The following is a 15169-nucleotide window of genomic DNA, read 5'->3' as shown; positions in this document are numbered from 1 at the left end:
CATCGTGTATGCTGTCCGACACTGGAGGCACTACCTCGCAGGTAGGGGGTTCACCCTCATTACCGACCAACGGTCGGTCGCCTTCATGTTCGACAACTCGCAAAGGGGCAAAATTAAAAATGACAAAAGTCTGAGGTGGAGGATCGAACTGTCCACCTATAGTTACAATATCAAATATCGACCGGGGAAGCTCAACGAGCCCTCGGATGCCCTATCTCGCGGGACATGCGCCAGCGCGCAAATCAGCCGCCTAAAAGCCATCCACGATGACCTCTGCCACCCAGGGGTCACCCGGCTCGCCCACTACATCAGAGCCCGAAACCTGCCTTTCTCCAACGAGGAGGTAAAAGCGGTCGCCAGGGACTGTCCGATCTGTGCGGAGTGCAAACCGCACTTCTATAGACCAGACAGGGCCCACCTGCTCAAGGCTTCTAGGCCCTTTGAACGCCTTGCGATCGATTTCAAAGGGCCACTCCCCTCCACTATCAAAAACGTTTACTTCCTTAACATTATTGACGAGTTCTCCCGATTCCCCTTCGCCATCCCATGCCCCGATATGACCTCCCACACAGTCATTAGGGCCCTGCATAGTGTCTTCACCCTGTTTGGTTTCCCCAGCTACGTGCACAGCGACCGGGGTGCGTCCTTTATGAGTGACGAGCTGCGTCAGTACCTGCTCGACAAGGGCATCGCCTCGAGCAGGACTACCAGTTACAACCCCAGGGGGAACGGACAGGTGGAGAGGGAGAATGCGACGGTCTGGAAGGCCGTCCTACTGACCCTCAGGTCCAGAAAGCTCCAAGTTTTCCAATCGCAGGAAGTCCTCCCTGACGCGCTCCACGCAATTAGACCCCTCCTGCGTACAGCTACCAACCAAACCCCTCACGAGTGGTTCTTCTTTTTTTCCAGAGGCACTACCACAGGGGTCTCACTTCCGGCGTGGCTGAGGACGCCAGGCCCGGTTCTCCTAAGGAAGCACGTCAGAGTGCACAAAACCGACCCCATTGTTGAAAAGGTGCACCTGCTTAATTCCAACCCACAGTACGCATTTGTTGAGTTCCCGGACGGTCACCAGGACACAGTATCCCTCCGGGACCTGGCACCCGCTGGATCCAGCCCCCCATCTACCCCCACCGAGGAACTCCTTTCCCCGTTCCCTATGCGGCCGCCCCCTTGCGCCCCCGATTCTGCAAGCTCACCCCACCAGTCCCGAGCGACAGCACCAGCCCGCCCCCGAGTCTCCATTCGACCAGGAGGTGTATGAGGCTCGGACAAGACTCGCCCTGGAGCCGGCAACCGTACCCCAGATCTCGACACCTGCCCAGCCACCGCAAGAGGCTGCAACCCCGGTGCTCCGCAGATCAAAACGGACAATTTGTCCACCGGACAGACTGACTCTTTGAGCCATCACCCCTGCCGGACTTGATTTTTTTAACAGTGGGTGATTCACACTATATATAGTTGCCAATATCACTCCATGTATATATGTTCGTTATCTACCCGTTGTAAGATCAATGCTGTATATAGTTGCCAGTATAACTCCGTGTATATATGTTCACTATCCACCATTGTAAGTGCAGTTGCACTATCCGACCACCAGGGGGAGTCGCTCTGGGAGTACGCGAGAGTTTGTACTGGGCTCCTCCCTTGACTCCGCCCAGGATTCCTCCCCCTGGGACCGATGTATAAAGATCAGTGCCTTAGAGCCAGCCTGCCAGTTCATCTGGAGTTCAATGACGAATAGGGTGGCTCTGTTGTAAGTGTATTAAAGCCTCTGTTCAGATCCAACTACACATGTTCGCTGAATTGATGGTTCCATCAGTTTCTTTGAGCTTTCAAGAACAATCCTCTTCTTTCACCGTGAAGAATGACACAAAATATACAATATGTTTGTCATTTCCTTATTTACATTTGCAATGTTATTCCTTTGTTTTCAAAGGACCTACATTACCCTTGCCGACCCTTTTACATCTAATGTGATATAAAATCTCAAGAGTTAATCTTTATATTCCTTTTAGTATTTCTGTTTGCAAAAGTTGGTGTGACACTGAATGAATTTGAATCTAGTACCGCCAATTCTTTGCAAACGCATTCTGCTGCCAGTCTGAAAGATGGCCGCCCCAATTACTCATGACTGGGTGAGTCAGTAAAATAGTAAACACAGCGGAGAAACACCATGGAGAGATAACAGACCCACTGGCTGATGTTCCAAGATTTCCTGGACCCTGGAATTAAGTGAACATGACAATGTTATTCCAGGAAGGAGGGAATGAAAAAAACAAGGAAAAGACCAGATAGCCTGATATTCGCCATCGGGAAAATTACATGAGGAAAATCCTTTTAACGCTCTGAGTGATTAGGATCTGGAATAGACTGTCTGTCTGTGTGGGGGAGGTAGATTTAATCATGGCTTTCAAAAGGATGACCTCCTGATGGGACATTGCAGGACCAAGGGGAAAGGATAGGGGGGTGGAACAAAATTAATTGTTCTGGGCCACCACAATCTCAACAGGCTGAATGGCCTCCTTCGTTCTAAGATTCTATAACATCCCCATTCCTTACTGAGTACAATTTTTAACGAGAGAATTACAACGGGTAACATCCATTATTCTTGTTCATTTGATGTATCAGCTTTCTGGAGAATGAATAAAAATCTTTTTTCTTTTTCGTTGCTTTGTAGATAATGCAGCAAATAAAAGAGAAAGTGATTTTCAAAGCACGCAATTCGGTGAGGTAAGATGATTGAAATGAATTTCTGTTGCTTGAGGCCTGGAGAATTTGTTATACGGTCATGCGATGAAGTACATTAGCATTATATTATTCAGGTACAAAGGGAGAAATTTTAAGCTAATTTGCCAAGCAGGAACTCCAGGGGATTGGATCCATTCATTCCAATGGGGGAACACCAGCAGACAGGCTCTATCCTATCCCAGCACTTACCCAATAGAAACACGTTTACACCTTGAGAGCATCAGATCCATAAGTTACCAGCCACAGTTACCTTAACAGTCACAGACGGTGCTGTACCTGCCTTGATTTGAGGTTATAGTTGTGGCTAACGCAGTTTCAGATTTTAGTCATGCTCTCTTTAGTGAAGCAATAGATTTCAAGTATTGACCCTTGGCCCACTACGCCCTCCTCTCTCTTCGAGCAGCTTGTCCTGCTCTGAGACCTCACTTCATTCTCCCAGTCAATTCCCAAAGCAATCCCTGCCAGGCCATTCATGTCTGGAGGCAGCATATTTCAGCAAATCCCAATCCAGGGATCATCAAATGGAACCTTTTCAAACACTGACTGAATTTCTAAACCTCGTTGTCATTTTCTTCCATGAAATCTTCTTTCTGAAAATGATCAAAGTCCGATCATGCCTCAGAGGCATTCAATAGATCATCTTTGCCATAACTCTTGTCCAAGATCTCGAATAGATGATCCAAACAGTTAGCAGTATCCAACTGGCAGGGAGCCAGTTCACAACACGCTTGCTTTCTGATTTTGCTTCCTGTAGGAAGTCAACAAATCAACACAACATACCCTACCTTATTTCATCTCTGGTAGCAGCTATCTCCACTCTTCATTAATATTTTTTCTAAACTCCGAGAACATTGGGCAATAATCATAGTCCAACTATGGAGCTAAGATTTTAGTTTTATGTCTGAATTTGGTTTCCTGGTTTCCAACCTGCATCTATAGGCAACTATCCCAGTTTATTCTTCAATGGGATGTGAGCTTCTCAGCAAGGTCTGTCCCAATAGGCGGTCACCATGTTATATTCCAGAAGGCCGGGTGGAGAAGGATAGAACTAGAACTGATCTTCATACATTATAGATACATTTATTTAAAGACATGCATCTCCGAACCAAAAACATAGTTTCAATCTGTTCCTATATATAGTGGCACACATCAGTCAGCAGTTAATGCCGATCACTTGCCGAGAATTAATGTAGTTAATATCTAAATTCTGGAATATAACGCCCCCCCCCCCCCCCCCCCCCCCCCCCCCCCCCCCCACTCTGCCACACCTCCCCAAACTTCAAATATTCTCTCCTCCTTCACTGTACCTTTAACATCTCATGTGTGCTCAGTGAGAAAAGGCCAGCGCTGTGGCACAGTAATTGGCGCAGCTGCCTCACGACGCCAGGGACCCGGGTTCGATTCTGGCCTTCGGTGACTGTTTGTGTGGAGCTTGCACTTTCTCCCAGTGTCTGTGTGGGTTTCCTCCGGGAGCTCCGGTTTCCTCCCACAGTCCAAAGATTATAGATTATAGAGAAATACAGCACAGAACAGGCCCTTTGGCCCACGATGTTGTGCCGAACTTTTGTCCTAGGTTTATCATTAATCGTAGAATTTTGGGCACTAAGGGCAATTTATGATGGCCAATCCACCCAACCTGCACATCTTTGGACTGTGGGAGGAAACCGGAGCACCCGGAGGAAACCCACGCACACACGGGGAGATCGTGCAGACCCCGCACAGACAGTGACCCAAGCCGAAATCGAACCTGGGACCCTGGAGCAGTGAAGCAATTGTGCTATCCACAATGCTACCGTGCTGTCCTTAATAACAAATTAATCTACACTCCATTATCCTACTATAATCCATGTACCTATCCAATAGCCACTTGAAGGTCCCCAATGTTTCCGACTCAACTACTTCCACAGGCAGTGCATTCCATGCCCCCACTACTCTCTGGGTAAAGAACCTACCTCTGACATCCCCCTATATCTCCCACCATTTACCTTAGATTTATGTCCCCTTGTAATGGTTTGTTCCACCCGGGGAAAAAGTCTCTGACTGTCTACTCTATCTATTCCCCTGATCATCTTATAAACCTCTATCAAGTCGCCCCTCATCCTTCTCCGTTCTAATGAGAAACGGCCGAGCACCCTCAACCTTTCCTCGTATGACCTACTCTCCATTCCAGGCAACATCCTGGTAAATCTCCTTTACACCTTTTCCAAAGCTTCCACGTCCTTCCTAAAATGAGGCGACCAGAACTGCACACAGTACTCCAAATGTGGCCTGACCAAGGTTTTGTGCAGCTGCACCATCACCTCACAGCTCTTAAATTCAATCCCTCTGCTAATGAACGCTAGCACACCATAGGCCTTCTTCACAGCTCTATCCACTTGAGTGGCAACTTTCAAAGATCTATGAACATAGACCCCAAGATCTCTCTGCTCCTCCACATTACCAAGAATCCTACCATTAACCCTGTATTCCGCATTCATATTTGTCCTTCCAAAATGGACAGCCTCACACTTGTCAGGGTTAAACGCCATCTGCCACTTCTCAGCCCAGCTCTGCATCCTATCTATGTCTCTTTGCAGCCGACAACAGCCCTCCTCACTATCCACAACTCCACCAATCTTCGTATCATCTGCAAATTTACTGACCCACCCTTCAACTCCCTCATCCAAGTCGTTAATGAAAATCACAAACAGCAGAGGACCCAGAACTGATCCCTGCGGTACACCACTGGTAACTGGGCTCCAGGCTGAATATTTGCCATCCACCACCACTCTCTGACTTCTATCAGTTAGCCAGTTCGTTATCCAACCGGCCAAATTTCCCACTATCCCATGCCTCCTTACTTAGCATAAGCCTACCATGGGAACCTTATCAAATGCCTTACTCAAATCCATGTCCACTACATCCATTGCTTTACCTTCATCCACATGCTTGGCCGCCTCCTCAAAGAATTCAATAAGAATTGTAAGGCAAGACCTACCCCTCACAAATCTGTGCTGACCATCCCTAATCAAGCAGTGCCTTTCCAGATGCTCAGAAATCCTATCCCTCAGTACCCTTTCCATTACTTTGCCTACCACCAAAGTAAGACTAACTGGCCTGTAATTCCCAGGGTTATCCCTATTCCCTTTTTTGAACAGGGGTACGACATTCGCCACTCTCCAATCCCCTGGTACCACCCCTGTTGACAGCGAAGACGAAAAGATCATTGCCAACGGCTCTGCAATTTCATTTCTTGCTTCCCATAGAATCCTTGGATATATCCCGTCAGGCCTGGGGAACTTGTCTATCCTCAAGTTTTTCAACACGCTCAACACATCTTCCTTCCTAACAAGTATCTCCTCGAGCTTACCAGTCTGTACTACACTGTCCTCTCCAACAATATGGCCCCTCTCGTTTGTAAATACTGAAGAAAAGTACTTGTTCAAGACCTCTCCTATCTCTTCAGACTCAATACACAATCTCCCGCTACTGTCCTTGATCGGATCTACCCTCGCTCTAGTCATTCTCATATTTCTCACTTTAAAAAAAAAATGCCTTGGGGTTTTCCTTGATCCTACCCGCCAAAGATTTTTCATGCCCCCTCTTAGCTCTCCTAATCCCTTTCTTCAGTTCCCTCCTGGCTATCTTGTATCCCTCCAGCGCCCTGTCTGAACCTTGTTTCCTCAGCCTTACACAAGTCTCCTTCTTCCACTTAACAAGACATTCAACCTCTCTTGTCAACCATGGTTCCCTCACTCGACCATCTCTTCCCTGCCTGACAGGGACATACATATCAAAGACACGCAGTACCTGTTCCTTGAACAAGTTCCACATTTCACTTGTGTCCTTCCCTGACAACCTATGTTCCCAACTTATGCACTTAAATTCTTGTCTGACAGCATTGTATTTACCCTTCCTCCAATTGTAAACCTTGCCCTGTTGCACGAACCTATCCCTCTCCATTACTAAAGTGAAAGTCACAGAATTGTGCAGATTAGGTGGATTGACAATGATACATTATCCCTTAGTGTCCAGCGCTGTGCCAGTTAGATTACGGGTGGGGTAAACTGTACAGTGGATCTCCGTGGAGTGCTCTTTTGGGGCTTCGGTGTAGACTTGATGGGCTGAATGGCCTCCTTCTGCACTTTCAGGACTCTGTGATATTCTGTTTGATAATGTTCCTGTGAAGTACTTGTGCTATACAAATGCAAGTTGTTGTTAAATTCGTAAACTCACCTTCCTCCTGCTTGAAAACATTTTGGTTCCTTTTTATTTTCAGATTAAGAATCCTTTCCAGTCCTCAAAATGGAAAGAAGGAGCAGCACTTGGTGAAGAAGTCTACAGGAAATTAAAAGAATGGATTCCGATGCGCTGGGGGGTGTCAGCGACATTATTAAAGATTGCGAACACACTGGATGAAATCAAACACACATCATCTACAACTTCTGTCGTTGGCTCCTCAATAGCAGTTGCAGGCAGCCTGTCTGTTTTTGGAGCACTTGCAGTGATTGTATTAACAGGCGGTTTTGCCACTCCACTGGTAGTGGCAGCTGCAGCTGGAACCACTGCAGCCTTGAGTGGCACCGCTACAGCTGGAATAGCACAGTTAGTCAGTAACTATCAATCGAGTAATCAGATGAGTGAAGCAAAGCAGGCCATTGAAGCTGACGCACTTGGTGTTGAAGAAATACACCAGCTCTTGGAAAGACTGGAAGAAATTTCCAAGGATATTATGATCTCCTTCACATCCTTCACAAAGCTATCAAAATATACCGTGGACCAGATTCTTTCCAGCTTTGTTATGACGGGTGCTGCCATGACTATGGGACTGAAATTTGAGCCTGGAGATTTCCTTCTCAGGCAGAAACAGAAAGGAATGAAAAATATGCCAACCTCGCCAGAAATTAACGAAATACTGAAGTTATTCCCGACAATAATGGGGAACTTGATGGTTATTGGAAAACAAGCTATTGTAAGTGAATTATCAAAAGCCAAGATTGGGCTAGAGCAGCACAACAAACATTCTAACTTAATTTGAAGCCTATTGTGACAATATGTGATTTTCATGTCATATCATTTCATTCCATATATGGGGTCATAGCTCCTGTCTAACTTTACCCAGCACCATCTTTATTGTGAAAGTAACAATGGAATGGTGCTTTTGGGCAGCACGGTAGCATGGTGGTTAGCATAAATGCTTCACAGCTCCAGGGTCCCAGGTTCGATTCCCGGCTGGGTCACTGTCTGTGTGGAGTCTGCACGTCCTCCCCGTGTGTGCGTGGGTTTCCCCCGGGTGCTCCGGTTTCCTCCCACAGTCCAAAGGTGTGCGGGTTCGGTGGATTGGCCATGTTAAAAAAAAAATTGCCCGTTGTGTCCTAAAAGGTAAGGTTGGGGAGGGGGGGGGTGTTGGGTTACGGGTATAGGGTGGGTTTGAGTAGGGTAATCAATGCTCGGCACAACATCGAGGGCCGAAGGGCCTGTTCTGTGCTGTATTGTTCTATATCTATATCTGTGGTGGTATTGTCAATGGACCAGTAATCTAGTTGGGGGCCGGTTACCTTCAGTTGGCTGCACAGCTGGTTTATGATGCAGAGCAAGGCCAGCAGTGCAGGTTCAACTCCCCTACGGGCTAAGGTTATTCATGAACGTCCCGCCTTCTCAATCTAGCCCCTCACCAGAGGTATGGTGATCCTCAGCTTAAATCACCACCAGTCAGCTCTCCCCCTCAAAGGGGAAAGCAGCCTCTGGTCAAATGGAACTACGGTTACTTTACTTATTAATCTAGTGACACAAGGTCTGTCAAAGACGGTGCACCTACTTACGCTGTCTGAGACGGAAACCACAGACGGTGCAGCTACTGTAGGTGTCTGAAACGGAAACCACAGGCGGTGCAGCTACTGTAGGTGTCTGAGAGACAAACCACAGATGGTGCAGCTACTGTAGGTGTCTGAGAGACAAACCACAGACGGTGCAGCTACTGTAGGTGTCTGAGACAGAAACCACAGACGGCTTAGCTACTGTAGGTGTCTGAGACAGAAACCACAGACGGTGCAGCTACTGTAGGTGTCTGAGACAGAAACCACAGACGGTGCAGCTACTGTAGGTGTCTGAGACAGAAACCACAGACGGTGCAGCTACTGTAGGTGTCTGAGACGGAAACCACAGACGGTGCAGCTACTGTAGGTGTCTGAGAGACAGAAACCACAGACGGTGCAGCGACTGTAGGTGTCTGAGAGACGGAAACCACAGACGGTGCAGCTACTGTAGGTGTCTGAGAGTCAGACCACAGACGCTGCAGCTACTGTAGGTGTCTGAGACAGAAACCACAGACGGTGCAGCTACTGTAGGTGTCTGAGAGACAGACCACAGAGGGTGCAGAGACTGTAGGTGTCTGAGACGGAATCCACAGACGGTGCAGCTACTGTAGGTGTCTGAGAGACAAACCACAGACGGTACAGAGACTGTACGTGTCTGAGACGGAAACCACAGACGGTGCAGCTACTGTAGGTGTCTGAGACGGAAACCACAGACGGTGCAGCTACTGTAGGTGTCTGAGAGACAGAAACCACAGACGGTGCAGCTACTGTAGGTGTCTGAGAGACAGACCACAGACGATGCAGCTACTGTAGGTGTCTGAGACGGAAACCGCAGACGGTGCAGCTACTGTAGGTGTCTGAGAGACAAACCAGAGACGGTGCAGCTACTGTAGGTGTCTCAGACGGAAACCACAGACGGTGCAGCTACTGTAGGTGTCTGAGACGGAAACCACAGACGGTGCAGCTACTGTAGGTGTCTGAGAGAAGGACCACAGACGGTGCAGCTACTGTAGGTGTCTGAGAGACAGAAACCATAGACGGTGCAGCTACTGTAGGTGCATGAGACGGAAACCACAGACGGTGCAGCTACTGTAGGTGTCTGAGACGGAAACTACAGATGGTGCAGCTACTGTAGGTGTCTGAGACGGAAACTACAGACGGTGCAGCTACTGTAGGTGTCTGAGACGGAAACTACAGACGGTGCAGCTACTGTAGGTGTCTGAGACGGAAACCACAGACGGTGCAGCTACTGTAGGTGTCTGAGACGGAAACCACAGACGGTGCAGCTACTGTAGGTGTCTGAGACGGAAACCGCAGACGTGCAGCTACTGTAGGTGTCTGAAAGACAAACCACAGACGGTGCAGCTACTGTAGGTGTCTGAGAGACAAACCACAGACGGTGCAGCTACTGTAGGTGTCTGAGATGGAAACCACAGACGGTGCAGCTACTGTAGATGTCTGAGAGACAAACCACAGACGCTGCAGCTACTGTAGGTGTCTGAGATGGAAACCACAGACGGTGCAGATACTGTGGGTGTCTGAGACGGAAACCACAGACGGTGCAGCTACTGTAGATGTCTGAGAGACAAACCACAGACGCTGCAGCTACTGTAGGTGTCTGAGATGGAAACCACAGACGGTGCAGATACTGTGGGTGTCTGAGACGGAAACCACAGACGGTGCAGCCACTGTAGGTGTCTGAGACAGAAACCACAGACGGTGCAGCTACTGTAGATGTCTGAGACGGAAGCCACAGACGGTGCAGCTACTGTAGGTGTCTGAGACGGAAACCACAGACGGTGCAGCTACTGTAGGTGTCTGAGAGACAGAAACCACAGACGGTGCAGCTACTGTAGGTGTCTGAGACGGAAACCACAGACGGTGCAGCTACTGTAGGTGTCTGAGACAGAAACCACAGACGGTGCAGCTACTGTAGGCGTCTGAGAGACAGAAACCACAGACGGTGCAGCTACTGTAGATGTCTGAGACAGAAACCACAGACGGTGCAGCTACTGTAGGTGTCTGAGAGACAGAAATCACAGACGGTGCAGTTACTGTAGATGTCTGAGACAGAAACCACAGATGGTGCAGCAAATGTAGGTGTCTGAGAGACAGAAACCACAGACGGTGCAGCTACTGTAGGTGTCTGAGAGACAGAAACCACAGACGGTGCAGCTACTGTAGGTGTCTGAGAGACAAACCACAGACGGTGCAGCTACTGTAGGCGTCTGAGACTGAAACCACAAACGGTGCAGCTACTGTAGATGTCTGAGACAGAAACCACAGGCGGTGCAGCTACTGTAGGTGTCTGAGACGGAAACCACAGACGGTGCAGCTACTGTAGGTGTCTGAGACAGAAACCACAGACGGTGCAGCTACTGTAGGCGTCTGAGAGACAGAAACCACAGACGGTGCAGCTACTGTAGGTGTCTGAGACGGAAACCACAGACGGTGCAGCTACTATAGGCGTCTGAGAGACAGAAACCACAGACGGTGCAGTTACTGTAGGTGTCTGAGAGACAAACCACAGACGGTGCAGCTACTGTAGGTGTCTGAGAGACAAACCACGGATGGTGCAGCCTCTGTCGGTGTCTGAGACAGAAACTACAGACGGTGCAGCTACTGTAGGGTCTGAGATGGAAACCACAGACGGTGCAGCCACTGTAGGTGTCTGAGAGACAGAAACCACAGACGGTGCAGCTACTGTAGGTGTCTGAGAGACAAACCGCAGACGGTGCAGCTACTGTAGGCATCTGAGAGACGGAAACCACAGACGGTGCAGCTACTGTAGGTGTCTGAGACGGAAACCACAGACGGTGCAGCTACTGTAGGTGTCTGAGAGACAAACCACAGACGGTGCAGTTACTGTAGGTGTCTGATATGGAACCAACAGACGGTGCAGCTACTGTAGGTGTCTGAGACGGAAACCAGAGACGGTGCAGCTACTGTAGGTGTCTGAGACGGAAACCACAGACGGTGCAGCTACTGTAGGTGTCTGAGACGGAAACCAGAGACGGTGCAGCTACTGTAGGTGTCTGAGAGACAAACCACAGACGGTGCAGCTACTGTAGGTGTCTGAGAGACAGAAACCACAGACGGTGCAGCTACTGTAGGTGTCTGAGAGACAAACCACAGACGGTGCAGCTACTGTAGGTGTCTGAGAGACAAACCACGGATGGTGCAGCCTCTGTCGGTGTCTGAGAGACAAACCACAGACGGTGCAGCTACTGTAGGTGTCTGAGAGACAAACCACAGACGGTGCAGCTACTGTAGGTGTCTGAGAGACAGAAACCACAGACGGTGCAGTTATTGTAGCTGTCTGAGATGGAAACCACAGATGGTACAGCTACTGTAGGTGTCTGAGAGACAGAAACCACAGACGGTGCAGCTACTGTAGGTGTGTGAGACGGAAACCACAGATGGTGCAGTTACTGTAGGTGTCTGAGAGACAGACCACAGACGGTGCAGCTACTGTAGGTGTCTGAGACAGAAACTACAGACGGTGCAGCTACTGTAGGGTCTGAGATGGAAACCACAGACGGTGCAGTTACTGTAGGTGTCTGAGAGACAGAAACCACAGACGTGCAGCTACTGTAGGTGTCTGAGACGGAAACCACAGACGGTGCAGCTACTGTAGGTGTCTGAGAGAAAAACCACAGACGTGCAGCTACTGTAGGTGTCTGAGACGGAAACCACAGACGGTGCAGCTACTGTAGGTGTCTGAGACAGAAACCACAGACGGTGCAGCTACTGTAGGTGTCTGAGAGACAAACCACAGACGGTGCAGTTACTGTCGGTGTCTGATATGGAAACCACAGACGTTGCAGCTACTGTATGTGTCTGAGACGGAAACCAGAGACGGTGCAGCTACTGTAGGTGTCTGAGACGGAAACCACAGACGGTGCAGCTACTGTGGGTGTCTGAGACGGAAACCAGAGACGGTGCAGCTACTGTAGGCGTCTGAGAGACAAACCACAGATGGTGCAGCTACTGTAGGTGTCTGAGAGACCGAAACCACAGACGTTGCAGCTACTGTAGGTGTCTGAGAGACAAACCACAGACGGTGCAGCTACTGTAGGTGTCTGAGAGACAAACCACAGACGGTGCAGCTACTGTAGGTGTCTGAGAGACAGAAACCACAGACGGTGCAGTTATTGTAGCTGTCTGAGATGGAAACCACAGATGGTACAGCTACTGTAGGTGTCTGAGAGACAGAAACCACAGACGGTGCAGCTACTGTAGGTGTGTGAGACGGAAACCACAGATGGTGCAGTTACTGTAGGTGTCTGAGAGACAGACCACAGACGGTGCAGCTACTGTAGGTGTCTGAGACAGAAACTACAGACGGTGCAGCTACTGTAGGGTCTGAGATGGAAACCACAGACGGTGCAGTTACTGTAGGTGTCTGAGAGACAGAAACCACAGACGTGCAGCTACTGTAGGTGTCTGAGACGGAAACCACAGACGGTGCAGCTACTGTAGGTGTCTGAGAGAAAAACCACAGACGTGCAGCTACTGTAGGTGTCTGAGACGGAAACCACAGACGGTGCAGCTACTGTAGGTGTCTGAGACAGAAACCACAGACGGTGCAGCTACTGTAGGTGTCTGAGAGACAAACCACAGACGGTGCAGTTACTGTCGGTGTCTGATATGGAAACCACAGACGTTGCAGCTACTGTATGTGTCTGAGACGGAAACCAGAGACGGTGCAGCTACTGTAGGTGTCTGAGACGGAAACCACAGACGGTGCAGCTACTGTGGGTGTCTGAGACGGAAACCAGAGACGGTGCAGCTACTGTAGGCGTCTGAGAGACAAACCACAGATGGTGCAGCTACTGTAGGTGTCTGAGAGACCGAAACCACAGACGTTGCAGCTACTGTAGGTGTCTGAGAGACAAACCACAGACGGTGCAGCTACTGTAGGTGTCTGAGAGACAAACCACGGATGGTGCAGCCTCTGTCGGTGTCTGAGAGACAAACCACAGACGGTGCAGCTACTGTAGGCGTCTGAGAGACAAACCACAGACGGTGCAGCTACTGCAGGTGTCTGAGAGACAAACCACAGACGGTGCAGCTACTGCAGGTGTCTGAGAGACAGAAACCACAGACGGTGCAGCTACTGTAGGTGTCTGAGAGACAAACCACAGACAGTTCAGCTACTGTAGGTGTCTCAGACGGAAACCACAGACGGTGCAGCTACTGTAGGTGTCTGAGAGACAAACCACAGACGGTGCAGCTACTGTAGGTGTCTGAGAGACAAACCACAGACGGTGCAGCTACTGCAGGTGTCTGAGAGACAGAAACCACAGACGGTGCAGCTACTGTAGGTGTCTGAGAGACAAACCACAGACAGTTCAGCTACTGTAGGTGTCTCAGACGGAAACCACAGACGGTGCAGCTACTGTAGGTGTCTGAGACGGAAACCACAGACGGTGCAGCTACTGTAGGTGCCTGAGAGACAAACCACGGATGGTGCAGCTACTGTAGGTGTCTGAGAGACAAACCACAGACGGTGCAGCTACTGTCGGTGTCTGAGAGACAAACCACAGACGGTGCAGCTACTGTAGGTGTCTGAGACGGAAACCACAGACGGTGCAGCTACTGTAGGTGTCTGAGAGACAAACCACAGACGTGCAGCTACTGTAGGTGTCTGAGACGGAAACCACAGACGGTGCAGCTACTGTAGGTGTCTGAGACAGAAACCACAGACGGTGCAGCTACTGTAGGTGTCTGAGAGACAAACCACAGACGGTGCAGTTACTGTCGGTGTCTGATATGGAAACCACAGACGGTGCAGCTACTGTAGGTGTCTGATATGGAAACCACAGACGTTGCAGCTACTGTAGGTGTCTGAGACGGAAACCAGAGACGGTGCAGCTACTGTAGGTGTCTGAGACGGAAACCACAGACGGTGCAGCTACTGTGGGTGTCTGAGACGGAAACCAGAGACGGTGCAGCTACTGTAGGTGTCTGAGAGACAAACCACAGATGGTGCAGCTACTGTAGGTGTCTGAGAGACAGAAACCACAGACGTTGCAGCTACTGTAGGTGTCTGAGAGACAAACCACAGATGGTGCAGCTACTGTAGGTGTCTGAGAGACAAACCACGGATGGTGCAGCCTCTGTCGGTGTCTGAGAGACAAACCACAGACGGTGCAGCTACTGTAGGTGTCTGAGAGACAAACCACAGACGGTGCAGCTACTGCAGGTGTCTGAGAGACAGAAACCACAGACGGTGCAGCTACTGTAGGTGTCTGAGAGACAAACCACAGACAGTTCAGCTACTCTAGGTGTCTCAGACGGAAACCACAGACGGTGCAGCTACTGTAGGTGTCTGAGACGGAAACCACAGACGGTGCAGCTACTGTAGGTGCCTGAGAGACAAACCACGGATGGTGCAGCTACTGTAGGTGTCTGAGAGACAAACCACAGACGGTGCAGCTACTGTCGGTGTCTGAGAGACAAACCACAGACGGTGCAGCTACTGTAGGTGTCTGAGAGACAAACCACAGACGGTGCAGCTACTGTAGGTGTCTGAGAGACAGACCACAGACGGTTCAGCTACTGTAGGTGTCTGAGAGACAAACCACAGACGGTGCAGCTACTGTAGGTGTCTGAGAGAC

General features: G+C 49.6%; 1 protein-coding gene across 1 annotated transcript in view; it reads left to right on the top strand.

Annotated features, from left to right (window-relative positions):
* LOC119976519 (neoverrucotoxin subunit alpha-like) overlaps positions 1-15169 on the top strand; it is a 98123-nt gene that overhangs the window by 51668 nt on the left and 31286 nt on the right. Inside the window, exons 4-5 of the mRNA XM_038817065.1 lie at positions 2681-2733; positions 7010-7702. Of these exons, the coding sequence (XP_038672993.1) occupies positions 2681-2733; positions 7010-7702 (746 nt within the window). The remainder of the gene's footprint in view (positions 1-2680; positions 2734-7009; positions 7703-15169) is intronic.

This window comes from Scyliorhinus canicula, chromosome 13, assembly GCF_902713615.1.
Source record: "Scyliorhinus canicula chromosome 13, sScyCan1.1, whole genome shotgun sequence".
In the NCBI taxonomy this organism is placed as follows: Eukaryota; Metazoa; Chordata; class Chondrichthyes; order Carcharhiniformes; family Scyliorhinidae; genus Scyliorhinus; species Scyliorhinus canicula.
This window is presented reverse-complemented; position numbering and strand designations above follow the sequence as displayed.